Source organism: Mus caroli, chromosome 17 (genome assembly GCF_900094665.2).
Source record: "Mus caroli chromosome 17, CAROLI_EIJ_v1.1, whole genome shotgun sequence".
Taxonomy (NCBI): Eukaryota; Metazoa; Chordata; class Mammalia; order Rodentia; family Muridae; genus Mus; species Mus caroli.
Window position 1 is genome coordinate 8,647,458 of NC_034586.1, and position 26,916 is coordinate 8,674,373.

At 44.0% G+C, this 26,916-nt stretch overlaps 1 protein-coding gene across 3 annotated transcripts in view; it reads right to left on the reverse strand.

Moving 5' to 3' along the window:
• Positions 1 to 10,261: 10,261 nt before the first annotated feature.
• The window catches only part of Fgfr1op (FGFR1 oncogene partner), a 31,621-nt gene continuing 14,966 nt past the window's right edge, over positions 10,262 to 26,916 (reverse strand). Inside the window, exons 8-13 of one of the 3 annotated variants that reach the window (XM_021149129.2) lie at positions 24,360 to 24,589; positions 22,286 to 22,398; positions 20,709 to 20,777; positions 15,888 to 15,927; positions 15,052 to 15,148; positions 10,262 to 12,532 (exon numbers count right to left, since the gene is read on the reverse strand). In XM_021149129.2, the coding sequence (XP_021004788.1) occupies positions 12,458 to 12,532; positions 15,052 to 15,148; positions 15,888 to 15,927; positions 20,709 to 20,777; positions 22,286 to 22,398; positions 24,360 to 24,589 (624 nt within the window). In that variant the 3' untranslated portion in view covers positions 10,262 to 12,457. The remainder of the gene's footprint in view (positions 12,533 to 15,051; positions 15,149 to 15,887; positions 15,928 to 20,708; positions 20,778 to 22,285; positions 22,399 to 24,359; positions 24,590 to 26,916) is intronic. The other 2 variants (XM_021149130.2, XM_021149131.2) reach the window with 2 other exon arrangements.

Genomic DNA, 26,916 nt, shown 5'->3' on the forward strand with positions numbered 1-26,916 from the left:
TCCTGGAACTCACTTTGTAGACCAGGCTGGCCTTGAACTCAGAAATCCGCCTGCCTCTGCCTCCCAAGTGCTGGGATTAAAGGCGTGCGCCACCATGCCTGGCTGGCTTAGAGTCTTAAGGGTGAGACTGGACACCATGGGTAAATGATGAGTGACACTGAGGAAGGTGGCCTTGGATTCAGGGAAGAAGCCATTAGACAAACACTTATGGAACAACTGAGTTGCATTCCTCAGCACATTCTCAATGGTAACGTTTGCAAAGCCTTCCTCTAAAGAGAAAGTTGAGCTGGTGAAAAAGATCACCCATCACTGAGTGGTCCTACTCGGCAAGGCTATGTGTTGAGTCGGGTTGGGTCTGGGAAATGAGAACTAAGCTTACCCCTGCTGTACACCAGGACTCACTCTCAGCAGGCACATTACTTCTAAAACCACACAAGTCAGACCACAGCGGAAAATTTAGCTTATCTGGAAAGTAACAGCAAGATAATCTTCTGCAAGCCTTCCTATTTAGGTACAAATCTAATGTGGCCTATATTCTCTCTCTCTCTCTCTCTCTCTCTCTCTCTCTCTCTCTCTCTCTCTCTCTCTCTCGTGTGTCGTGTGTGTACCCATCCACGAATAATTTTTATTTGTGTGAGTGTGTGTGTGTGTGAGACTGTTCTTTTTGGGGGTGTTGGTGAGCACACAGAGGCCAGCATGCCCAGGTGGCGCTCGGAGGACAACTTTGGGGAGTTGGTTCTCTCTCCCACAATGGGTTCTGGGGGTTAAGCTCTGACCTGCTGAGCCTATCCCACGCTCTTTCCACATTCCTTTTTGAGACAGAGGTTCTCATTAAATCTGGAACCTGTCATTTGTGGGGCAGGTAGACTGGTTGATTGGGAAGACCAAAGGATCCTCCCGTTTCTGTCTCCCCGGAACTGGTGTTACAGATGTTCACTGCCACACTGAGTGTTATGTGGGTGCTGAGAATCCAAACTCGGGTCTTCACACTCGCATCCCTAGCCTGTCCTGCCTGCCTGCTCCTGTCCCAGCAGCCCCTCCTCTGGCCCACAGCCACATCCCCTCTTCATATGTACTCACCACAGTGAACCAGATGAATACGTATTTGGCCATATAAAACTGCTCGATTGAATACAGTTTCCACCTATGAGCCTTTGTTTTCATTTGCTTTTATTTTTATGTATTTATTTTGGTAGACTAGGGCTTGAACCCAGGACCTTGCCAGGCAAGTGTTTCATTACAAAGCTATAGTCCTAGCTTAGAAGAGTCAACTCCTCTGATCTTTCAGAACCTCCAATTTACTTTCAGCAGGGGAAAAATTGTAAAGAAGTTGCTGTTTCTTAGGGCTCATTGCCAATTTTTTTTAAAGCCCATGGTGATTTTTGTTTTCTTTTTCAAAGAAGTGAAAATCCCTTCAATAAGCTACCCCCGGGGCCCAGCAACATGAAAGCGCGCACCCGGTAGATGACCTAGTTCCTTTGTCCTCACTAAGGGGCATTTGATGCAGGCAATCTTGCTTAGACAAACAAAATCATGAAGCTGTTTTTGAGTTCTCTCTGGAGGGATGCTTTTAGGACGGTTGATTCTTCCTTTTACTTACTTTGAACACAACTTTCCTAGACCTCAGAGGCCAGCCTGTCTTCATCCAGAGCCTTGGACTGATGGTTTCTTGGCATGTTCCCCTGGTGACTTAGAAGATCTGTTGACTTCTTTATGAAGTTTCACTGTCCTTCAGCAAGTGCTGCCAGTCCCGGCTACCAGCCACTTGTCCCAGCTGTCTGCCACCTCTTCCAGCTGCCTGCTGCCCATCCATCCCAGCTGCCCTGCCACTTGTCCCATCTGCCTGCCATTCACTGTCCCAGTCGAGGCCTGAGAGTTGACCTGCCTGGCAGTAACTGGTCATTTCAAGAAGTTCTAGGAGTCCAAGCAGTCATTTAGGGAAAAGTTTTCTCTTATGCCTCAGGGAGGAATAATACCACTTTTCTGACTCCAGTCTTCAGGTACCCTAAGAGCTAGGGTACATACAACTGGTAGGCTCTCACCCTACCAGGAGCAACACTGTAGGACCAGACACTGTCTGACTGCAGAGAGTGGCCCATCCTAATCTCCCCGCATCAGCATTCTTTTGTTGTCTGCTGCGTCCTCCAGAACATGTACTTTTATTGCTATCATATAAACTGATTATTTGACCCCAGGCCCACCTTAACACCTACCTTGATTAATTTTTAAAGCTTAAAAAGAGGTTAGAGGCAGCTACACTGAATGTGATAAAGAAAAGGAGGGGTTAGTCTTGAACTCACTGGCACAGGAAAGACTTTCTGAATAGGATTCTGCTAGCACAACACTGAATAAAAGGGACCTCGTGAAACTTAAAGGCTTCTTCTGGCTAGCCAAGGACACCAACATTTGGGCAAAGCAGCAGGCTACATAATAGGAAAAGATCTTTACCAACTACATATCTGATAGAGGGGTTAATAGCTAAAATATACAAAGAACTAAACAAAAACACATGGCTATCAAGAAAACAAATAACCAAATTTAAAAAGTAAAGAACTAAAAACAAAGTTCTCAAGATAAGAAACACAAATGCCGGAGAAGCACTTAAAGAGATGTTCAGCATCTTAGTCAGCAGGGAAATGCAAATCAAACTCCTCTGCGCTTTCATCTCACGGAATGACCAGTCCCAGCGGCCAAGATCAATAAAACCAATGCTAGCTCATGGTACTGGGGATATGGAAAAGGAGATCATGCATCTGGAAATAGGTGTGGGGGTCCCTCAGAAAGCTGGGAATAGCTCGACCCCAAGAGCCTGACATACAACTCTTGGGCAAACAATCAAAGGGCTCTACATCCTACTACAGGACATTTGTGCAGCCATGTTCATTGCCGCTCTCCTCATAATGGCCAGAAACAGCCTAGATGTTCATTTATAGATGATATGCAATGGAAACATGGTTCGTTTACACAATGGGATATTACTCAGCTGTTATAAATCATGAAATTCACAGCTAAATGGATGAAGGCACAAAAACCATACTGAGCGAGGTAACAAGGACCTGGAAGATAAATTTGGTATGTGTTCTCTTCTAGGTGGGTGTTAGCCTTTAATCCTTCAGTAGGCATACTTCAATCCATATAACCAAAGAGATTATTAAGGATAGAGAAAGGGACTAGGGGTGAGGGGAGGATTTCCCAAGGAAGGAGAGATAGAACATACAGTTAGACACAGGGTGGAGACTGAAAAGGAAAGATTAAATGTGTGTGTGGGGGGGGAGGGGGGAATAAAGAAGGGAATTCCCCAAACAACTTAGACTATTGCAAGGCCATTGGCTGCTCTCCAAAAACTGATGCTGAGACCCTGTTGCTGAAGATGATATTCTCATTGAACACAGAGAGGTCTAGCTGGTGCCTAACTACAGCCTTCACCCCTACTGCCTACCTAGTGTTCAAAGGTTCTCTGTAAGCTACCAGAGGAGAAAGCTAAACACCAACCCAACTACAAACCCTTTGATCTACAGTGGTGACCTGCTTGCAAGATGTGCTAGTTAACAGGGTCACAAACATTGTGGGAGTAAGCACCCACTTTCTAACTGGGATTTAAGACCCATTCTAGGAGATGGAACCCGTGCCTGGTGCTTGAGTGGCCAGAAACTGAAACTAGATAAGCCATGGACCTAGGGGAAAACCAAATCCGATTGTTCTACTAAAGGAGCTTGCAAAGGCATGATGACTCTTAATGACATTCTGCTGTGCCTATAGATCATGTTCCATTGAGCCGTCACCAGTGAAGCTTTCTCCTGCAGGAGCTGGGAGCTATACAGACATCCATACCTGGGCAATAGGCAGAGAGTGAGAGACCTTGGAGCACTCAGTCCTAAATAGAATATCTTTACCAACCCCTCCCTTCAGGATGTGTGGAGCTCTCAGAAGAGGAGGCAGAAAGATTGTAAAGACCAGAGGGCATGGAAGACACCAAGAAAAAGCTCCAGACACTGCAGAACTGACACACAGAAACTCAGAGCCCAAGACAACACGCACACGGCCTGCGTGGTCCAAGCCAGGCAGAGTTCCAGTGCTGAGACGGGAAAGTGGACATGAGATCCATCCCTAAGCAACTGTCTCCAAGTGACCACTGCTTGCAAAGAAAAAAATTAGTTTTCTCCAATGGAGACTCGATAGGTATATAAACCACATTTAAGGGCAGGCGCCATAGGGTTTGTTTTTGTTTTTTGTTTCTTAACCTTATTGATATTTTGCTTGCTTATGGCTTATGGCTTCATAAGCTTGTATGTTGTGCTTTTGTGGGGTTTGTGTGTCTCTGTGTTTCACATGCTGTTTTTAATTTTTATTTATTTATTCTGCCTGTTTTCTAAAGAGAAAGAGAGAAGGTGTGGAGTTGGATGGTTTGGTGGTGGTTGGGGAGGATATGGGTGGAGATGAGGGCAGGGAAACTGATCAGGATATATTGTATGAAAACATTAATTTTAAAAAATAGGCTGTTGAATCAATAAAGAAAATTCACCCAGTTTATAGTTTCTATAGTTCTGTGAATCTTTTGACCTTGAAAAAAGAGAAAAAATAGGGCTAGAGGGATGGCCCAGTGGATAAGGCACTTTCTGTATAAGCCATGATTTTGATACTCAGGACCTGTAGTAGGAGGAGGGAGAGTTCTGACTTCCACAAGTTCACCATGGTACATGCACCCCTCCCCTCTCTCTGTTTATGTTTAGCATAAACAGTTTAAAGTTTAGCATAACTGTGTTACTTTCTAAGGAACGTGTTGACTTTCAGGAATGTGTTTTGGGAGCTGGAAAGATGGCTCAGTGGATAAAGTGCGTGTGAGGGACTGAGTTCAGATCCCTGGAGCCCATGCGGAGCTGGGCATCGCCATGTCCATTTGCAGTCCCAGTGTTCCTACGAAGTGAAGCCAGAATACACAGAAACTCGAGGGTGGGTCACCCTACCCCAGGACACACAACAGTGAACGAGAGACTGTGTCAAGCAAGGTAGAAGGTGAAGACCAGCATTGGAGGATGGCCTCTGACCGCCACACTCCTGCCCTGGCATGCACATACTGGCACACATGAGCATGCATGCACAAAGATAACACGGAAAGCAGTGTTTTAAGGTAACGTGAGGATCGGTGAGACCGTTTGTGTATTCTTTTGCTGTTACTCATCTTTATTATGTAAACTCTCCTCCATAGATAGACACGGAGAACAAAGGAGACCTCGCTCCTCAAACTTTCAAAGAGTTCCATTTCAGAAGCCACTGGCCATCAGTGGGCTAACACCCCGAGAGGTGGAGGGTGGAGACCATCTCCAGGAGCCCTCTCCCTCCTGCTGCTGTTGTGCCATGTAGAACACACCACAGCATCCTCAGAACCTGCATCCCGTCATGGGGCAGGGCACATGGTTCCTTAAACGTCCACGGACAGCTATGAAAGTCTTCCTCCCTAAGTACTTGACATCTAACTGAACTTGGGCCACTTGTGAGAAAACACAGCAAGTGACACGATGCATGTCATGGGGGAGGGGTGTTCTGGAAAGAGGGGAGCCAGACACTGAGCAAGGGACAGATATCCTCCCAGAAACACGGATGGCTAGCAAAATTAGGAAGGTCTCATTCTCCAGAGGTGCAACCTGGGAGCTCAGATCCCTGTGGAGGCAGCTGAGGACGCCCTCTGAACTTCATCTGATCTGCCTTCCTTATCACTCTGTCGCTAGGAGCTTCCCTGGTTCACTTCTTAATCTTGGGCACTTAAAAAAAATACAGTTATAGAAGCAAAGCAGGAGTCCCAGCAGATGCTGGGCTAGCTGTACAGGGAGCAGGTATACTAGGGATAACATGAAGGCAAAGCGCAGAGGCACTGAAGACTGGCCCTGCATCCTGTTAGAGGAAAATTATGATAAACTGACGTGTAGGCTGTAGGACCTAGACCAGTCACTGAGAAAGATAAATGAAAATACATTTTAAACGATAAAGAAAATATTTAGGGAATTACATTGGAAAGTATGAAAATATCTGCCATACGGAAACAAAAATGGTCTGAGATAAAGAAGCAGATCTGAGCCTTATTAAACAATCTAATGTGGCACACATATTCAATTATAAACATTCCATCCAAAATAAAGAAAAACAACAAGCAAACTAATCCAACCACATGGCATCTATGGGAGACAGCGTAAAATTCAAAGACATAGCTGTCTCTGATAGCCTTTGAATTAAAAGGATGAAAGGAAATGACACCCCATGCCAACAGGCACTAGGACAAGAATGGCTATACTGCCACTAGACAAGATGGACATAAGCAGTCAGCCAGGCAGGGTGGCAAAAGTCTGTAATCCAAACCGGGCGTGGTGGCACACGCCTTTAATCCCAGCACTCGGGAGGCAGAGGCAGGCAGATTTCTGAGTTCGAGGCCAGCCTGGTCTACAAAGTGAGTTCCAGGACAGCCATAAAGAAAAACCTTGTCTTGAAAAAAAAAAAAAAACAAAAAACAAACAAACAAAAAAAGTCTGTAATCCCAACATTTCCTTGTGGGCCATAAACCTGAGGCTAGCCTGGTCTACACTGTGAATCTCAGGTTTTAGCTGCTTCCGACAGCTGGAAACTGGGAACGCTGGTACTGAACGATGTGTTCAACACCACTCCACCACAGGGCCATGCACACGGATTCTCTCTACTTATATTCAGCCTCTGTCACTTCACTTCCTGCATCCCTGCTGACACCCACGCTCCTTCCTAGGGACATTATTTCCCCTGTGGAGTGGCCCGCTGTTTATTCCATGGGATCCAAGGAGCACTGTCAATCACAGGCCACACAATCCAAAAACAGCTTCCTGGTAGATGTTTGCTTCTTCCCTGCTTGTCTCTATGCACAGCCTGCCATCACCTCTCAGCCAAGCTTCTTCACATTGTGTCAAGTGGGACCTGTCTGTACCATGTCAGTCCATCACAGACTGAGCTAGCCAGGAAGCTGAGTTTCAGGCACAGGATATAGAATAGGATCAAGGCCTGAAGGGAACTGGAATGGGCAGCAGTTCTAGGTCTTCAGGGTTCAGAGAGAGCTTCCAATGGAGGCTGATGACTGTGTGACCACCTTAGTGCTGACCTCAGCAGGCTGATGACTGCCTTCCCACATGAAGGTGACACGGTTCTGTGCTTCACAGACCACACCTAGGGGCCATGAGAATCTGGCACACTCAGTGGCAGAAAACTGGTTCTAACCTAAGCCTTGAAGTGGGGGGAGACTGGTAATGCCGAAGTGTACGTAAGATGGGGAGGCCAGGGTCCTGTGGGTAAAATACAGTAGTAGAGCCAACCCGGAAAGCCGTAGTACCTCAGCAGCATGCACAGTCCAGGAACCGGCGCAGCTGGATGTAGAGACAAGTGACTGTCCTCTCAAAGCTCTGAACCTAGGTCAGAAAGACTAAGGCCTCAGACCACACAGGAGGGGAGGAGACGAGAGTGGCGAGGTATTACTTGCCAGTGATCTCCATCTCAGGCATCCATCTCGTTTTAGAAACCTCAGAGAGAGCAGGACAAGGAAAAGGGCCCATGACATTGCAAGTCGCCTGCATGTTGCAGTGAGAACAGAGGCTGGGGGTGGAGGAAGATGGGGTTAAAACAGCAAGAATACCGAGGAAGATGGGAATGCTGCTTGAAGCCAGGTATGAGACAACCATGCTCCCAGCTGAGACACCGCAAGCTAAAATCAACTTGGGTGTCTTTGTCTACCCACCACCCGCATGCCAGCATGGACTCAGGCAGCTAACGGACCTTCCTCATTCTGGTTCCTGTTTCTCAGGAAGGGGGGCAGGCCTGCAGGAAACAAACCTTAATCCATACAGCTGCTGTGCAGGCGTGCAGGCAAGCAGGCAGATTTGGACAGCACAACCTTCTAGAAGCTATCTGGGAACCTTAGAAGGTAACCTTTGTCTGCAAGTAGAATCTACCCTGCAGAATTACAGTATAACTTTTGATGGTGAGTCTGCTCAACCTCACTGGCCCGGAGTCCCACGCTCTTCTGGTAGCAAGACTTTTTAAGGTTTAAAAAATGGTCTTAGGGATCTAAGCTCCATCCACAAACCGTCTTCCTGGGAACGACCATCTCCTCTGCAGGATCCACCCAGGGACATCGTTTCCCACCCAGCCAGAATTTTTTGTGTGACCGACCACCTTAGTGCTGACCTCAGTTATAGAAGGGCCTTTGGCCAAGTTTCCCACCTATTCTAATCTTGGCCTTTTTGTAAATAGAATCCTTTGAATTCAACCTGTTAGCTCATGAGTATGATTGTGATATATCTTGTTAGTCCAAACCTTCCAGCCCTGAATATATAGCCCAATGATTTAAAATTCAAATTCACTTGAGCCCCAGGCACAGTGGTATGGGCTCGCAGCTCCAAACACTTAAGACTGGCATGTACTTTTGACCCAATGTGGGATTAATGCCAACAATGTTTTTCCTCCTTAAATTGTCAGGAAAATGAGGCAATTTTTAAATAAGTTACCTTTTTTGAGATGCCTGTTTTAATAAAGTAACTTCCAATTACTAACCCCGGAGTCAAGATTACAAATAAATAAATAAACCCTAATGGTGACAGGGTGAGTGATTTTATAATTTTCCAGCATGTATTCATTCATTTCAGGTGAATGAAGACAGCAGATTGATATATAATTTGGGGACTTTAGCTCGATCCAATGAATACTGAATTTCCAACTTTGGGGAGATGTCCAATGTACTTTCAGAGTTAAATCAGCTCAGATGATTGTGACACAGGCAATTGGCTGTGGCTGTGTGTGTCCTGTTACAGATCACAGCAGCTAACACTGCACATAGCAGGTCAAAAAGTATTGTCTTAATGCCATTTTCTCTGCCAGGGAACTGCCTGCTCTTCTTCAAAGTCCATGTAGGTGTATAGTTTTTTCAATTATGTTTCTTATTTTTTCCTTTTTAATAAAAATTTTAAAATTTATTAAAAAAAAAAAAAAGGACTGGCGTGCACTGATTGAATTCTCCCCAAGTAACACATCAGGAAACCATGTAAAAGGGGGAAAAACAAACAAACCAACCAACAAAACAAACCCAAACCCCAGGGCTGGCAAGATGGCTCAGCAGTTAGAGCTCTTCCAGGAGATCCGGTTCAAGTCTCTGCACCTACATGATAGTGAATCCCGTCAGCATCTCTCATTCTAGTCCCAGAGGATCCAATGCCACCTTCTGGCTTCTATGGGCACTGCATACATTTAGTACAGATATATAAGCAAAGGATCCATATGCAAAAAATGAAAATAAGGGGGGAAAATGTAAAATCAATCACTTTTTGTTCACAGCAATGTGTTTTAGGTAGAAGTCGTCAACGCAAATCTAACTAGCTTGATGGGTATGACTTCATCCTCTGGACTCCATCTCCCCACTAAGGCTTTGTCTATAACAGGGGCTGGCAGCATGGCCTGTTAATGTGCACAGGCAGGGCACCATGGACAAACCTTCCTAGTCCAGTACTCAGGGCTGAGACTGCACACTTCTCTCCAGGACAGCTGCTCCTTTATGTCAATGAGGGCACCAGGGCTATGAGGGGAATCTCCATGTTTGGGAAATGTCCACTTGGCCTTCAGTCTGAGGAGCTGTCAACCTCCAGAATCAAACCTGCACCTAATGACCCCATCTGAAGACTCCAGGCTGGCAGGGACACTATCCCAAAATGTAGCCCTGAGCTTAGGAGGCGCTGCTTGGCCACTAAACAGTCCCTGCATTCTGCAGTACTTGCAAAACCCATTTTTAAGTTTATACTAGGGTCCAAATGCTCTTATTAGATTAGATTTTAGCACAATTCCTGCTCTTTTGGAGTGCTCAGACAACATACAGGAACATGGATCATTCCAGAATGAGTGCTGTGTGACTACTTCCCACCAATCCAAACATTCCCTCTTGCAGGGAGAAGGCAGACACAAATGCAACGGAAACTTGTAAACTCCGTAAGTTTAGGAAGCTACAAGTCTAGTGACTCCCTCCCCAAGGTTAGATATGCAGTGCACAGTTGCCAAGGACACTCCTCAGATGAGCTGTTGGTTAGGATGCTCTAGGGATGCTGGATGTAAGTAGTCACATGAGTTGGTAAGGGCTCTGTAATTAGCCCCAATAAACTGACAAGTCCACTGAACTAGACTTGAATGGTTTCTTGGTATCCTATCTAGGTGAAGGACATTTGTTCATGTCTCCCACAACAGAGAAATCAAACACAAGGATAAATCTAAGTGGAGAGAGGAGTTCTTAGTCTAGTGTGACATTTTTACTGAAAATCAGCCTTGTGTGGCTGCGAGGAAGCCATTTCAGACAAGGAAAGGTGAATACAAGCAACTTGAGAAGCTGTGGGGTGCAGAAGCTTGGGGGCCTGCAGGACCCACTTCTAGGACAGCGAACAGAGGCTTTAGATGGCACGAAGAACAAGGGAGGCAGGAGCACCATCTGCTGCTGTAGTACACGAGGGGCAAGATGTTGCTCATCAAAATGAAATGGCATTTTACAAAGCAAAGTAGAGCATTTAAAAAACAAAACAAAACACCAACGCTGTAAAATGGAGGATACTGCTGGCCAACATTTTAATTCACTGTTCAAAGAAACATTTATTACATGCAGAACCTGTCATTCATTTCACACATTAAGGTTTAACAGGTTAACAATATCTAAGCAAGGAATACTGTAGAAACCACTTCTTCCATGTTGAATGAATTTCACATTTTTAAGAAGTATTCAATACCTGCATGTAGTGCTGACCACAAAGTCTGCTTTTTCTTTCCACCCTCTCAAGACTTACCAAAAGATCAGTCACTGGGTAATAGAAAGTCTCAAATTTCACATATGACTGTTGGAAAGTCTTCCTCAAAATATACACAGCCACATCCTGCCATGCTTGCAGGCTAGTTCACTAACTGGAGTGCCTACCAAATATTAAGGCACACATCTGATCCAGACTCCAGATGTTCAGCAGCCCCAGGGCTCTTCCACAGTACTGAAGAGATGACAGGGCACAGCATTATCTAACAAGCAGACGAGAGCATCTTCATCCAGTGCTGTTCCGAAGAGTCAAGCATGGGGCAGACTAAGAACTTAAGTACCCAAGGGCTTCAGGACACCTCTGTTTCTGTTCTACTTCCTCTTGATGATTGTAGTTCAGTTTCACTTAAGTTGTAAAAAGCCAGACTCTGTTGTCAGAGAGCCCGAGTCTTTATTACTACATTTTCATTTCCTCTACACTTAGGCCTGATACACGTCGCTGTGCTTACGCACTATGGACTGGAAAGTGGCACTGATACAAACCACAGCACCTGCTCACTCACTCACCATGGATCAGTCATGTCCAATTTCTCTTTTAATAATAAAGGTAGCTTTTAACAGTCATAATTGAAATAAAATGCATCTAAGTTTCACACAGTCCCAAATTTTAGTGGTATGACTGCATGTACTGGGCTGAGTTTCTATCTGTACATTTTCAATACATTACAGACGCCACTGTCCTATATCCCTGCAGTACTACATACAACAGTGTAAATTAAATCTGCCAAGAATTCTACTATTGGCTTTATTTTTAAAGAACTACAATGCAATTATGTACAGTATACAAAGTTTGTCAAACTGAATATACATGGTCTTAGGCCATTACTACTATTTCACTCCAATTTGGATTTAAATATAATCAACTTACAGATCTGAAATGAAAGCACTGCTTAATGGTTTCAGATGCATTTTGGTATTGAATGTTTCAAGGCATTTTTAAAAAGAATAAATTACGACTGTAATGAAGTAATCTGTGACTACAGCTGCTTACAGACAGCAGGAAGAGCGTGATCTTAACTGGTAACTGTTATTGACAAGTCTATGAATTAAGAGTACTAATCATTTCTAGTTTAAAACAAGCAAAACTAAGAGTACAGAGTACTTGAATATAACCGTAATGGTCTAACAAACCTCCCAAATGGAAGGAGATACAAAATAAAGTTCAGAGATCCAATTTACCTTGCACTGACACTCTTCAGCACCATGGACTTAGCAGGTTAGCTCACCAACTCTGGGCTAACCCACCTGATACACACTAAGTGGGTGAGCTCCCTGGAGCAGCCACAGACACATAGTGGCACAAACCATGGCTGTACTGACCCTCTTTCTGCTCTTTAACACTGATATTTCAGGGTTCCCTTGCTATAATGAGCCTGACTACAGATGATTTCCTTGGAGCCATGCAGCTAAACCATATTCAGAATAGTAAATCTCCTAGAAATGGCTCATATAGGAAGTATTTGTTTACTAAGCCGAAAAGTTTCATTTTAAAAATATCTGCAGTCTTTTTGAAATGCAAGGCACCAGCAGGAGCGGACATTCCAGCAAGAGTGACTGAGGAAAATGGAGCCAATGATTCGTTTGTCCTCTGTTGATCAGAATGCTTCCTTTTCCTGTCTATGCAACATCTTCCAGATAGTCAGCAACATCACTGAGCTGGGAAACAGTCAGGTCTTGTGTGAGGTCATCGAGCTTTGTTGTCCAAAAGAAAGGGAAAAACCAGTATAAGCAAAGTCTGAATCAATCTGTATATTGTTAGAATTTAAATATATAATTTATAAACATATAATTTATCTTTTAAAGTCTGCTTTGGGGGGGGGAGGGGTGCAGCCCTGGACTAGAGATGGCTTATAGGGAACAGGGACACTAGGTGAGAACAAGTCTCCTCTGCAAACTTTGTGACACTCTCTTAACTCTGCTCATCTGGCCCTTTGTATCTTTCTTTGCTATTCTTTGGATATAGGAAATGTTAAATTAGAATCTCTGGGCTGGTGAGATGGCTCAGTGGTTAAGAGCACCGACTGCTCTTCCAGAGGGCCTGAGTTCAAATCCCAGCAACCACATGGTGGCTCACAACCATCCGTAATGAGATCTGACGCCCTCTCCTGGTGTGTCTGAGGACAGCTACAGTGTACTTACAGATAACAATACATAAATCTTTAAAAAAAAAAAAAGAATCTCTTCAAATAAACCACCCTCCTTCTCTCCTATGGCCAAACAGCAGTCTTGGTATACAACTTTCTGTCACAAAGAAAATTATAACTATTGTACATAACCTTAAAGTTGTTGTATTATTTAAAAAGAAAATCAAAAAAGCCCACACATTGCAAAATCCAGAATCCTTTGGATCTGTATGTTTTTTACTAACTGTTATTAAATAATGAATCCATTAACATAATCCATTGTACTTGCAAAACAACTGAATACTGTATTAAAGCTAATTTTAGACTAGAGACAAGAGCAGGGGGTGGGGGGACTATAAATAAGAAAGATCTGTCGTCATCTACAGGAGATGTCAGTCTCAGTCTGCTGGTTTAGGTCTATAGCAAACGGGGCTGCATTGCTTGCTTCCCTTTTACACTGAGCTGCTGGGTACAGCAGTGCTGCTGACTCTTGTGTGACTCTGTTCTATGCTCAGTCTGTTAGTCTGTTCTAATAGCTTAAGGTGGACTCCTTTGTATTTCCTATGCACTTTGATCAAGCCTGCTGCAAACAATGTCAATCTGATTTCTTCCTTCGCTATTTGGATGTTTATTCTCTCTCTTGCCCGACCGCTCTGGCTAGGCTCTCCCGTACAGTGCTAAATCATGGTGGTCAAAGTGTTGAGTGCTGTGAAAGTCTGAAAACCAGTAGTTGTTTTTCTTCCTCTTGCCTCCCCGCCTCAGTCACTGCTGGCTGCTACTGGGGATCAAACCCAAGCCTCACTCTTGCTACCTAAGTGCTCTATTGCCCAGCTAGCCTGCTTGTCTCTGTTTTGAAATCTGTGATATTACCAAGAAGATGAGTTAGCAACTGACCTCTATCATGAATTCCATTACAAATGCTACACAAAACTAATAATGCTCAGTATAGTCTTTGATAAGACTTCCAACTGTTTTTTGACTCTTCTGGTTGGTAACTGGTGTAAAGGTTAGAGAAGAACCCATCTTATATCCTGGGACAGTAATTACAGACGGTCTCTCTCCTGGTGGCATTTAAGTGTTAATATTTTCACCTTATAAAAGAAACTGGTAAAGCTGGGCATAGTGGTAGCACTTGGAAGACAAAAGGCAGGCGGATCTCTGTGAGTTCCAGAACAGTCAGAGACTCAATCTAAAAAATTAAAAAAGAAAAAAAACCAACAACAACAACAAAAAAAAACACCTCCCAAACAAACAAAAAACTAAAAGTCAATCAAGAACAATGGAAAAAATAAACCACACCAACAAAAAGAAACTGAAATGTTAAGACTCATGCTTACCTAAGACAACTAGTTTCTAAAAGGTGGAGGCAAGAGACTTGGTTCAAGGTTGGGGCTTGCCTTTGCTACATATTAAGTTCAAGGACCCTATCTCAAAACATCCAAACCAGACAACAAAGGAACTCAATACAATAAAAATAACATAAACTCAAAATTTGCTTACTTCTTCTAAAATACCATCTTTCTTGAAGGCCTTCTCCTTGTGTGATAATCGGAACTCAGCCTACACTCACCGTTTTTGAAGGCCTTGGGCATCTTCTAGTTATCTCATGACTCGAGAGGGCAGACCCACCCAAGTTGTGAACAACAGAGATGCTGCAGCTTATCTCTGTTGGGTGAAAAGCTCCAGTGTGGATCTTAACAACGGATTCCTGGCTTTAACCTCAAGTAAAGGCTGTTTCCTTTTGCTCTCCTGACGTGGGGAGCCTGAGATGACCAGAAGACCATCCCACCCCCTACCTTTCCCAGGAAACAGAACCTCACCTGTGACCCTAAGAGAGGCAACATCTGACTCGAGTCCTGATCCCTTGTGGCCACTCTTAATCAGAAGCAAGCCCAGAGAGCCTGCAGAGCACAAGGACCAGCTAACGGATAGCTGAGTCTCACACACCCTTAAAGGTTTGCTTCAGACTTGGAATATTTAAGTGTCATGAACTTCTGTGATTTTCAACCATATTTTACTAGTCACATTCATTTCACAGGCCTCACAAGTCATTAAGTGGACAGACACACCCAGCCTGTGGCCCCTTACTTTATCACTGGTGTTCACGTCCTCTACTCCCATGGAAAGGTCTTCTTCAATCTCTTCTCCAATACTTAGTTCACTTTTTTCTGAGCGATGGCTAGCACTAATGAAAAGAGGGGAAAACGACAAAGAACTCTGAAGAACAACTACTAGTGCTCAAACTTTCCAGAGATTCTTAATCCTCTAAATACCATACAAAACCAACACTAAACATCAACTTCATATATGACATCTGAGAAAGCTGACAAGGGCAGCAGAGGCAATCACAGGGAAAACCTGATTTCTCAAATGCCACTCGTCATATGCTATTCCTGTCTCTACAACACAGGGTAATAAATGATAGTAATAAACTGAAATCTCTAAGCAAAAGAAAAGTGTCAAAATACCCAGACATGCTATTTGAATTTTCTAATCCTATTTATAACAAATATTATTTTCCCATTAATAGGCAATTCATACAAGAAAGTTACCTCAAACAAAATGTTAAGTAATGTCATATTGAAGAAGGCAGTTTTGCTTAAAGTCAAACTCAGATGATCCCCACCCCCAACGACAAAAACGTGCCTTAGGATAGCTAGCGACTTGGTTTTGAGTGACCAGCTAACAACATCTCGGCCACTTCTTTATTCTTTCCAATCCCCGCCCCAACACAGCATACATACTCATCTGCATTGTACTGTAGGATGAAGAAGTCACTCCAAAACATAATTTTGGATTAACTATCTTTCTGTACTTTCAATCAACATGTAAAAGAGAATTAACACCAAATAAACGTAATTTTGCCATATCTGTATTCAGAAAGGATTTAAAGATTTACATATTCACCTCAAGGTGTTTCTTACCTATTAAAATCATCAGCATAGTCCTCATCTTCTCCAGTGCCTGGCAATCAGTTTTTAAAAAGGAACATGTTAAAAATATTATTTAAAATACTTATTTTAAATAAGCATGTTTCCTGCAAAACAATATATTTTTGAATATTACTTTATGAAAACATAAGTACCACAATAGTATTTAAATGTTTTTCAGATTTATTTTATATGCATGAATATTCTGCCTGCATGTATATTATGTATGTGTGCCATGTGTGTGTCTGGTGCCCAAGGAGGAGAGAGTGTTGGAGTCCCTGGGAGCAGAGCTACCATGTGGATGCTGTGAAATGAACCTGGCCCTCTGCAGGAGCAACACTCTTAACCACTGAGCCATCTTGCCAGCCCCAGGAAATTGTATTTTTAGCACATAAAATGAAGGCAGATAATAAAAGCTGTTCAAGTGGTTGCATCATAGGCTAACTAGTGAATACCCTGTCTGTGTTCTAGGTTCAGGAAGGTGGCTTAATCACAGGGAAACTCCCCATGATGCACCCCTGGGACCTAATGAAGCACAGCTCTGGGGGTAGCTTAAGAGCAGAACACTTTCCCAACATGTTCATGGATCTGGCCTCTAGCCTCTTCACCACAAAAACAGAAAAAGTGACACAGCAGCAAGGTACCATCAACTTCTCTAGTCATCCTGTTTCCAACTGCCATGACCTTCACTCAGTAGTTCATTGAAGATTTTAAAAACAATCAGAAAGTGTGAAGAGGCCACAACATATGCATGTGGGCCTATCACCCAAAGGGGTGCTTCGAGCCCTTTTATGGTTGCGTCCAAGCACAACCAGGCCGGAACCACAAAGTTCTGAATTCATAGGGTTTGATGCACAAGAGGTTCCAAATGCAGTCACCACAGGAGCTGTTACTAATGCAGAAGGACCTTAAGCTTCCTCATATACACAACAATCTGAGGAGCTAAACTATAGCTCTCAGTGACAACTAACTGCAAATTAGTTGTTTTCCGATGCCTTTTAGAGCAGCCAAGGAAAGATGCTGGAGAAACAAGACAACCACTGCCAATGGGAAAGAATGGCAGCTGGGAAGTGCACAGGAAGTATCTGAGGGGCCAGAGGAGGCTGCAAGGCAGGAAAACCCTGGATGGAAAGTTAATTGTTCAGAGCTGCTGCCTATACTATCCTGGGTCTGCTAAAACATGGGACCAGATCAGAGGAGGATCCAAGACCTAGAGGGGGCAGAGCACTCTCTTACAGAAGCTGATTAGCCATCTATCACACTCTGGGGTGACTCTTAAGAGGTCTCCCACAGCACAGCAATGAACACAGAGAGGCTTTCCACCATACAACAAAGCAAAAGTAGCATGGTGGGTGAAAGAAGAACTCTGAGGCAGCGTACACTGAAATCTAAGGTGGAGGGGGACAGATCCCAGGAGGATGTGTTCCTGAAGGGAAGGGAAGCCGGACACAGCGAAGACCATGTCTGCAACAACCACTGTGGAGCAAGACGGGCTGGTGGAACACAAGAGTGGCCTGATGTCTTTTCTCACAAGGAGAATGGTATGTGGGAGAGGCAAGATGGAAAGTTAAAGGTAACAGAAAGCCGGGAGGTAGCAAAGCTGTAGCTAACTGGGGGTGAGGGCTCCAGTGGCAGGTGAGAAAGGCACAACATGGGGTGAGGAGCAGAGACTCTTTGCTGGAGCCCCTGAAGAGAAGTAACAGGCAGGGACAAATTTCTAGGTTGCTTTTCTCTGGAATAAGGAAGCTGTCTCTATCTCCAGCCACAAAAGTTAAGGGGCTGCAGGAGCTTGAGAGAAAGCAGGCAGTGTCTGGTCCTCATGGGAAGAGAAGAGGGAAAATGTTCTGAGAACAAAGCCCAGCCTTGGCTGGTCTGCAAGTGCCACTAGACAAACAATGGTCACAGCTGACTGCTGTGTCTCCAAGAATTAAGACAATACGATAGAGGAAACCAAGTCAGGATAGCAGGGCAGCTAGGGCTGCAGTTTGGATCCGTGAAAAGCCAAATGAATTATCTGCCTTCTGGCATTTGTAGTTAGTTCAAACTCAAGATATTTACTGACTAGTGTGCTACCACATGCAAGAAGTTATGAGTTGGAAAGAGTACATTTAACAGAGCATATACTAAATGAGAGGCTGGTACATGCTGCCCACAGCCAGTGACTCTGACTTCTTCCTTCTGTCTAGATGAGCTCTGTCTCAGCCTTTATCTCCATCACCTGGCCTATCACTTGTCTCTTTTGCATTCATTCTTGCATTTGACCAATATTAGCCAATGAGGTAAGAAAGAATAATTTTTATATTTTGAAATATAATTTTTTTGATACTTTGTGTAACTTTTAAAAATGAATCTTTACTTTATGTGTCTGGGTGTTTTGCTTGCAGGTGTGTCAGGTTGTCTGGCTGCTGCCCTGAGAGGCGTCAGATCCCCTAGAGACAGAGTTATGATGGGACAGTTGTGAGCTGCCACGTAAATGCTGGGAATTGAACCCAGGTCCTCTGAAAGAGCAGCCAGGGCTCTTAAGCACCAGGCCAACTTTCAAGCCCATAAATATTAAAACAAAAATAAAATAATAAACACTACGAAGTATGTGCTAGAGATGATTTCACGGGGCTTGCCAAAACCGACCTGCTACTCTACAGAATATTTTATGGTTTACCACCCTTGCTGTAAACAAGAAGTGCCCATTTATAAACATACCATTTGTAAAGTTTTGTTTCTTTCTACCTTTACTATAAATCACACATACTTATGTAATGTATAGCCTGTCTTGGAAAATGATTAGCACAGTGAAGTTTGTTAATGTATTTTTGCTTCAATTTTGTGGTACAAACAAGCTCGACTGTCTTAGAAAACTTCAGGTATTCACAATACTATCCCAACTGTAGTCACTGTGCTGGACTTCTAGAAGGGTCATCTACCTAATACAGTCTCATTATGTAGCCTGGCTAGCCTCACATTCAGAGAGCTACCTGTCTCTGCCTCCCAAATGCTAACATCAAGGTTGTGTGCCACAAGGGTAGCTCATTGCCTACTTTTTGTTAAAGTAAAATAGATTGTGTTGAAAAGCTGTATTTTAAAACTGTTCCTATGAAATGTCATTCCCCTGAAACGCTATTTAAATCATGTCCAAGGAGAACACAGGAAACCCTGAAGGTTCTAAGTGACACAGTCAAGACTCTAGAAGCTTACACTACCTGCAGGACAGAGCAGTCTGTCTCTCTGAATAACAACAAAGGCAGTTTCTTCCTAGGGGAGGGCTGCACATCACTGACATTATCCTACCTGAACTGCGTAGGTACCACAGCTATACGCAGTCTTGTCATGCACATTACAGCAGAAACCTAGGTTAAATGACAGTGCTGCAGTCACTAAACAACTACTTATTTCTATAGGATCTGATGTCGCCCTACTATGCCGCCCTGTACAACACCCCATCTCAACTCAAGGTGTATGTACTTCAAAGCCAGTGGAGGGGAAAATGAAGCAGTGACTGCCATTTGATTTGCTCCACCAGCCCAGTCAGAGCTGTCTTCAGCAGAGCAGGGAACCACACTTTAATAAAAGAACAAGAATGATGAAAGAGGGAGGCCAGCAAAAGCTTAGCACCAGGTGAACAACCACAAGGTGAAGCACAATGCCATAATGAGGGGACAGAGCAGCACCTGAGGTGTCATGATCAAAGAAGGGGACAAAAATGCACTGAGGTGCTAGGATAAAGAGCTCCCTGCAGATGTGACCACACCCAATGGGGAGGAAGAAGAGCAGCAAGGCGGTGACCTGGAGGCCCTGAGGAAGGACAGCACTGGCCACTCAGCAGTTACCCAGCAGGCCTCTAGGGCACTGTGAGGAACAAAAGTAAGGCAGCTCAGAAAACATCTACACTGCAAAGGAAAGAACCGACACACAAAGGAAAGCAGCAGGTGAGGCCCTGAACCAGGCTGTGTGCAGTTGTGCATATACACATGGACATCCTGTGCAGCCTTCACACTGAGCTACATGTTATTGTTCCCATTTAACAGAGAAGAAACAAAGGCACTGCTTACTCCAAACTGGGGCCATAGCTGGAATCTTCACGTAAATTTCTCCTTCTTTCACCTGGGTGCTGTGCACTATTTAGAGTGGTTGCCCAGAAACAGGAGAGATACTCTGCGCTGCCCCACGACATACCCAAGGTTATAAACTGAACAGGGTATATGGTACTTTCTCCCCAGCCTGCCCGAGAAGCAGTGTTCTAAACCCCCCAGAGTCCAATGCTCTCACAACAGAGCAACTTAGCATCCTATCAGTCTGCAGAGGGCAGGAGACGGCTAAGTGCCCCGGCTGTACCATTTCCTTCAGGTCAGTGAGAAAGGAAGGGTCTCTTGAGGTCCCTGTGTTACAGCAGTCTGCAGTGTGCCCACAACTCAGTTCTGTGCACACTGCTCCTCTAACTCCCACAGACATCTGCTTACTTACACAGCAGCCCACAGCTGTCCTCTCACAAGTGTGAGCCTTGCACTAGACTGACTCCCTGTGGTCTGGATCTTGGACTCACAGCACCCAGAGACATCCCTTAACCTACTCTTCTGTTACACAGCTCTGACTAGATCAGCCTCTTCTGTAGGTCTTTCCTGAAAGCCCAGGCCAGGGGCATTCCCCAGCTATGGTCTGAATACCACGAGACAAAGATCTATCCAGCTTGTTGCTACAGTTATCCCCTAGTGTAGGGCTGAACTCCCCAGTAGCTGCTGAACAGCAGCGGGAAGGTTGTCCATGTAGACTTTATTCTGGAAGACGATCTCAACAATCATACTAAAGCTGAAATCTAGTTACCTAGCCCAAGTGATCCAATCTTCTCACCAACCAATTTCAGATCCTTCAGGACCGTGCTTCCCCTTTTACCTGTGGACAGGAAAAATACTTGCATGAAAGGTACTCAGAACAACATTCTCTAAGCCCATCATCAGCTTCTCTTTTGGGTGGGACATCTATACCCCTAACAATGCAGGGAAAAACCTAGAACAGAAATCATAAATTATAACCAACACAGGCTAGAATCATGCACTATCATTCCCTGGGTATCTATTCTTGGTAAAAGGTAAAGGGTTTATGCGTGGAGAAATCAGATTTTACTATTCTTTGTTAGACACAATTATCAAAATAAAAACACACACAAAACCCAATACTGTGAAGTCCAAGTGATCTATCTACTTCAATTGAGCTGCTGGTTAAATACTGAACTGACTGTGATGGGGTGAGGTTCACAGATCCTAAGACTCGCAGCGTTGCCCCAGGGATAGGATGAGAAGATTGGATGACACAGTGCAGGAGGCTGGCTACTACCCTACATGGGGCTAGCAACCTCTCCATGGATCTCATACTCACAGCACCCAAAGTACAGCCCACTTCAGATGCAAGCTCCTGACAGCAGAGTGAGGCCTAAAATGACCATTCTATGCCATAACTTCTTGAAAAAATTAAGTTATTTTAAAGGTCCATGAAAAATTCATGGAATGGGACAGCATCTAACACTCATCCTAAGTTGCCAAGATTATAAGGCAAAAACTCCACTGGATATACCTAACCTACTAAATTTCACAGTGTGGCAAGCAGTACCATAGAACATTATTTGCCTTCCCTAGTGTTCATGTGGCAATGTTGATAAAACACAGAAGGCCATGCATATTGCAGCCAGAGAAAAATCAAGACTAAATTTGGAGTATTGAATGCGTATCATATCTGTAAAAATTTAAAAAGTTTAAGTCAAGCTGTAAGCTGCAATACGCACATATAGACACACACATACACACGCACAAACACATACCTATCAATAGTCTAACCCAGTTAAAAAAGCAGCTTGCTAAAAAATATTTTAATAGCATAGCAAAGGAGAATACAAAATGGTAAATACTGACTACATTAAGAAATGAAAATAACAAAATATTGTCCAATTGATTAAAATTAGGATTTTGTAAAACAAAAGAAAACAAAACACAATCCATAGTAATTGCATCACGTGTGATTGGCTAGTTTTTGGTTTTCTGTCAACCTGACATAAGCTAGTCATCTAGGAAGAGTAAATAATCAACTTAGAAACTGCTTCCATCAGACTGACCTATAAGGTGAGTCTGGAGGCATCTTCTTGATGAATGATGTAGCAGTGAATGCTGCCCCTGGGCAGGTGGGTCTAGCTAGGTTCTATCAAAAATGAAGCTGAGTCCATGGGGAGCAAAGCAGTAAGCAGGGTTCCTCCATGGCCTCTGCTTCAGTCCCTGCCCTCACTTCTCTTCATGAGAAACTACAATTGTCAGCTGTAATAATGCCTTCTCCCTCAGCTTCTTCTTGGTCCTGGTATTTGATCACAGCGCAGCAATGGACACTACAGTTATCTAGAGTATTCAAGTACTTACTCTCTGGATCTGTTAGGGAAGGGGCTCCGGCCAGGGAGCTGAGACCGCTCCTTAAGTGGGGCTTGTCAGACAGTGAGGCCAGACCTCCCACTTGCTTCCTAGGTTCAGTTCTCCTAACAGGAAGCAATTGACAGGTCAATGACAGTTTCAGACCTTATCACTAGAGTCTTTTAGTCTGTAACATAAAAAAGCAATGTAAAGAAGTTTTATATGTGTACACTGGCTGGAAATAAAAAGAATTTACAGGCTGCAAAGCATAAAGCAAACCTGCAGAGCAAGCTGTGGTTATGGATCCATGATCCATGAATTAAGTTTGTCAGTGACACTCCAGCTCCCTGAGTTTACAGCAGTCTGCTTTCTCTCTAAAGTCTGCACTTCAGATGCCCTCCTCCACTTCCCAGAAACAAGACAGTACACAGCCAACAGACAAGCTCTACCTCTCAAATGCACACACTGTCAGGAAGGGCAGAGCCTCTGACCTTGCGGGTGTTAGTCCAAGATTTCCCCTCAGCTTACTCCTAACTCCCCAGGCACTGCCATCCAGGCCCACACTGCACACCCTCTTCATCCTGCTGGCAACTCTCCCTGGAGTCAAACAGCACTCCAGGAACTCTTTTGCTCCCTTATACTAAGCCCTGGGTATCATTTTCTTACACTAGCGTGCATACCCAAACATGCACGCATTATGCACACATCTAGACCCACATTCTGCCTAAGTCCTCATACTTCTATCCTCTGTACCCTTTAGGACTTGTTATTTTAATCCTTCCCCAACATTCCTTACTTGTCAACTATAACCCTCTTATCTGCCCTATTTCCAGTCCAATAAAACTGTCAGCCAAAGTCACCTCTAACCTCCATATGGCTAACCCCAGCGGGTGATTGTCAGATGCCACTGCAGCTGCTGTCTCTGGCCTTTCCTGCCATGGTTTCTCAGTCTCCTTTATGCTGCCTGCTCGCCTCACTGACCTCAAGTGTGCTCAGCCTACTCTTGTGATCTCCCTATCTATTGGCTTCAGTATTCCCTATATACTGATGACTCCCTCGCTCTCTCCAGTGTACATCCTGCCCACCAACATCTAGATCCTAACACATCACACTCGGGACTCTCAGGCCACATGTCTGTGCCACCTGACCCAGCTTTTCCCATTTTTTTTTCCACCTCTGTTTATGGGTTTTAACCTTCCAAGTATTCAAGCGTAGACCCCCGAGAGCTACCCTGGTTGTCTATCACCTGGTTCTCTTGTACTCATCTGCAAATCCTTTTGCAATTAGCCTTAAAGCGTCCCTGAAGCACCTACTTCCCATCACTCCGTCATTTTGCTCCTCTAGAGTCCTGACAGCTTGACGGTGTGCTCTCTGGAAACCCTGCATGGCCTTGGCTCAGAGGATCTGTGTGGGCTGGGTCAAGACTTCAGTGCTTCCAATCTTAGGGAGAAGTCACACTCTTGTGACTGACCTCCATCTCCACATCCAACTCACACAACCCTCTCCCCTATGACCACACTGTCCTTCCTGATGTCTTGAGGGGCTGATGAGACCCTTCCAATTTGCTAGTTCCTCTCTTGGGAGTGGTGCAAACCTGATTCCACATGGCTTGCTCACTCCCTGAACTGTTGGCTCAGGTGTACTCCATGAGGGCCCCAACTCAGCCTTCTCTGGTCAGCTCCTGAAACTGACAAGGCCTCTGCACCACTGCCACCCACCACACAGCATCTCCACTGAAGATGAATCTTATTAACTAACTACCTGACTGCCTCTGAGGGTGAACTCCGAGGCAAGAGTCAGAACCCACTGTTGCACCCTGAAATGAAATGAAACTCAAAACAGCTCCTGTCACATGGTAGGGTCCTGATGCAGGCTCACCTCGTGAAAATGGCTTATACCTGGTGTCTTCAGTATTCCTTGAATTATTTTATGACAGACATACTAGGCATTACTGACACACATCAGAGTTATGGGTTCAATAATTATAATTAGCAGGTTATTAGTTTAAAAATATAAAGTGAAAGCATTTAGAAACTTCAGTTTTGAAATCATGATCAGATAATGTGAAGAAGAAGCGTCTACTCACCAACCATAGGTTTTTTCTGGTTTAGGAATGGGATCATCAAAGAAAGAGTCTCCTTCCACATCACCGTCATCTGGACAAAGAGCACTTTTGTCTCTGGCATCGACAGTGCTGCTGCTGCTTAAGAAAGATGCAATTCTTGTTTCATGGGCCAGTGAGTGCAGGCTGCTTTTACTCTTGGACTCTGACAAGGAGACACTTGGCTCACTCTGACTGGTCTCACTGCTAGTCTTCTGAAAAGAGGGAGAGAAAGCTCTTCTTGGTGACAAAGCTTCTAAGATAGTTTAAACAATAGTCAACATAGGTGTGTGTGTGTGTGTGTGTGTGTGTGTGTGTGTGTGTGTCTGTCCTTTACCATCAGAAACTGCAGTGCAACCCTATGGTTCCCCACTTCACCCGAGGCTTCCTGACACGGGCATGTTTCAAATGAGAAAATGTTAAGGAAATATGGCCACACTACTTCTCCCCTTCCCTTCTAAATGAAAAGGTCTTTCCTATGGCTGTCTCACTTAGCAACTCTCAATCGCAACAGCTTTCCCCTTCCATCCTGTGTGTATGTCGCTGCTGCATAAGCCATCTTAACACACTTTCAGCTTGCAACAGGAGAGAACACTAAAGTTAAGAAGACTGTATCACAAAATAAAGCAAGTTGCACTATTCATCAGAAAAGAGAACAGTATTCTACCCAACACCAAATAAAAGCCTTTGAACACTCAAACTTACAACAAGCAGACCCCGGCTACAGCAATTACCTTACTTCAGGCTTGCTTAGCTATCTAGTGACCTGCACCCCATGAAATGTACACAAGCAGGCACATAAATCCTGTTTGTAACTTAGTCCAAGGCTAAGAGTTCTATGGCGGAGCACTTCTATTCCCAGCCCATGGATGCACAGTCAGGTCAGCATGAACTGCTATTACAGTGCTTGGCTTACCCTGAGAACCACGGCATAGTTTTAGTCTACACCTGGCTTTTGGTCTCACAACAGTTCAATCTATATCAATAATAAGAACTGTAACAAATAACGCAGTAGTAACAGCAGTGGCTAGCAATTATGGAGAATTCCAAATGCTCTAAGTGCTGTGCCTTAATTAATCGTTAGGCTATACATGTAGGATGTGTTGTCTGGATGGATTCTAAAAAAGGACACAAAGGCATTTATGTAACTTGTTAATGGTAAAATGAACAGCAGATTAGCTCACCCATTTCCTCCCTTTTTGAGACAAGGTCTCATGTGGCACACAGGTGGCCTTGAACTAGCTGACCTTGAACTCTACCTCCTTGCCTCTTAGGTCCCAAGGGCTGGGATTACAAGAGGTTGCCACTACATCCAGATGAGGTTAGTTCTTAATACTCAGATTATATCATTAGGTTTAGTTATATAAAATTGCATTTAATGTGGACGGAAAAAGACAATTCCCAAAGGCCTGGCCTTATATGCTATAGTGTATAATACTGTAACAGAGCCCCGTGATGCTTGAAATAAAGAACTTGGAAAACACCTGCTCTGTGATTAACTTTGCCATTCTATGTAGTGTTTCTAAGACATGAATTTCCTCCAGAATTAAATTTAGGTCAGTATGTATACATTAAGTTACAAACAGGCTGGGTCAGAATAAGCAGCAAGGCAAGAAGCTGGGAGACAGATTAGATTAACACATAGGGCACTATGCAGGTTGCTGTTCTGTTTTCCCACATGCAGACAGCACAGCATGTCTTAGGATACACACTTACATTACTTTTAGGGACTTAGATGGAACTGTATTGTATAGTCTGTGGGCTATTAATAATGATAAACTAATGATCACAATAAGATGTCTGGAAAAATAAATTATCCAAGTTATCCTTTTAAACTATATAGGAAACTTTTAAGAAGGTACTTTAAAAATTCCCTTCCACGTTTTTTTCAAGTTTTCCTGGTATTGTGAAAAACAGAAGTATAATATGTTTATATATATCTAATTACATTCATATCAGTTTCGATTTTTGATTTGAAAATGTTTTAATAATTGGCTTTTTCCAAGGCACTACAACTAAATGCCAAGTCTTAGGATATTTAAACACATTCACAGAGGCTTTGATGGTGATTCTCTTCTTCAAAACTTTGCTGAGAAAGTTACCAGGGAAGGAAGAGGCAGAGCGAGACAGACACAAAGCAGCATCACAAGTCAGTGACTCCAGGCCACGCTCTCCTCCTCCTGGAGTTCACATCATCAGCTCAAGCCCACACAGACGACAGAGCATGCTGATCCCTGCTTGTCATGGACATCACCTGTCTGGTTTCAGTGGCATTCATACTGGGGATGAAAGGTCCTGTTGTAGGAAGCCGAGTCTCATAGAGAAGGACACTATGGTATGACAGATACATCTTCACAGTAACAGGATTATTTGATTCTACTTTGCAGTTCTATTAATGAAGGTGAAAACAACGTTTTCTAAGCCACTAGGGAGCTACTCAGCAGAGGCAGACACGACACTGGAGCCGGACACAACCAGAATGGTCCATGTGTAGTAAGGGAAAAACCATCACCCAGGCTTGCCTCACAGTACAGAAGCCAAG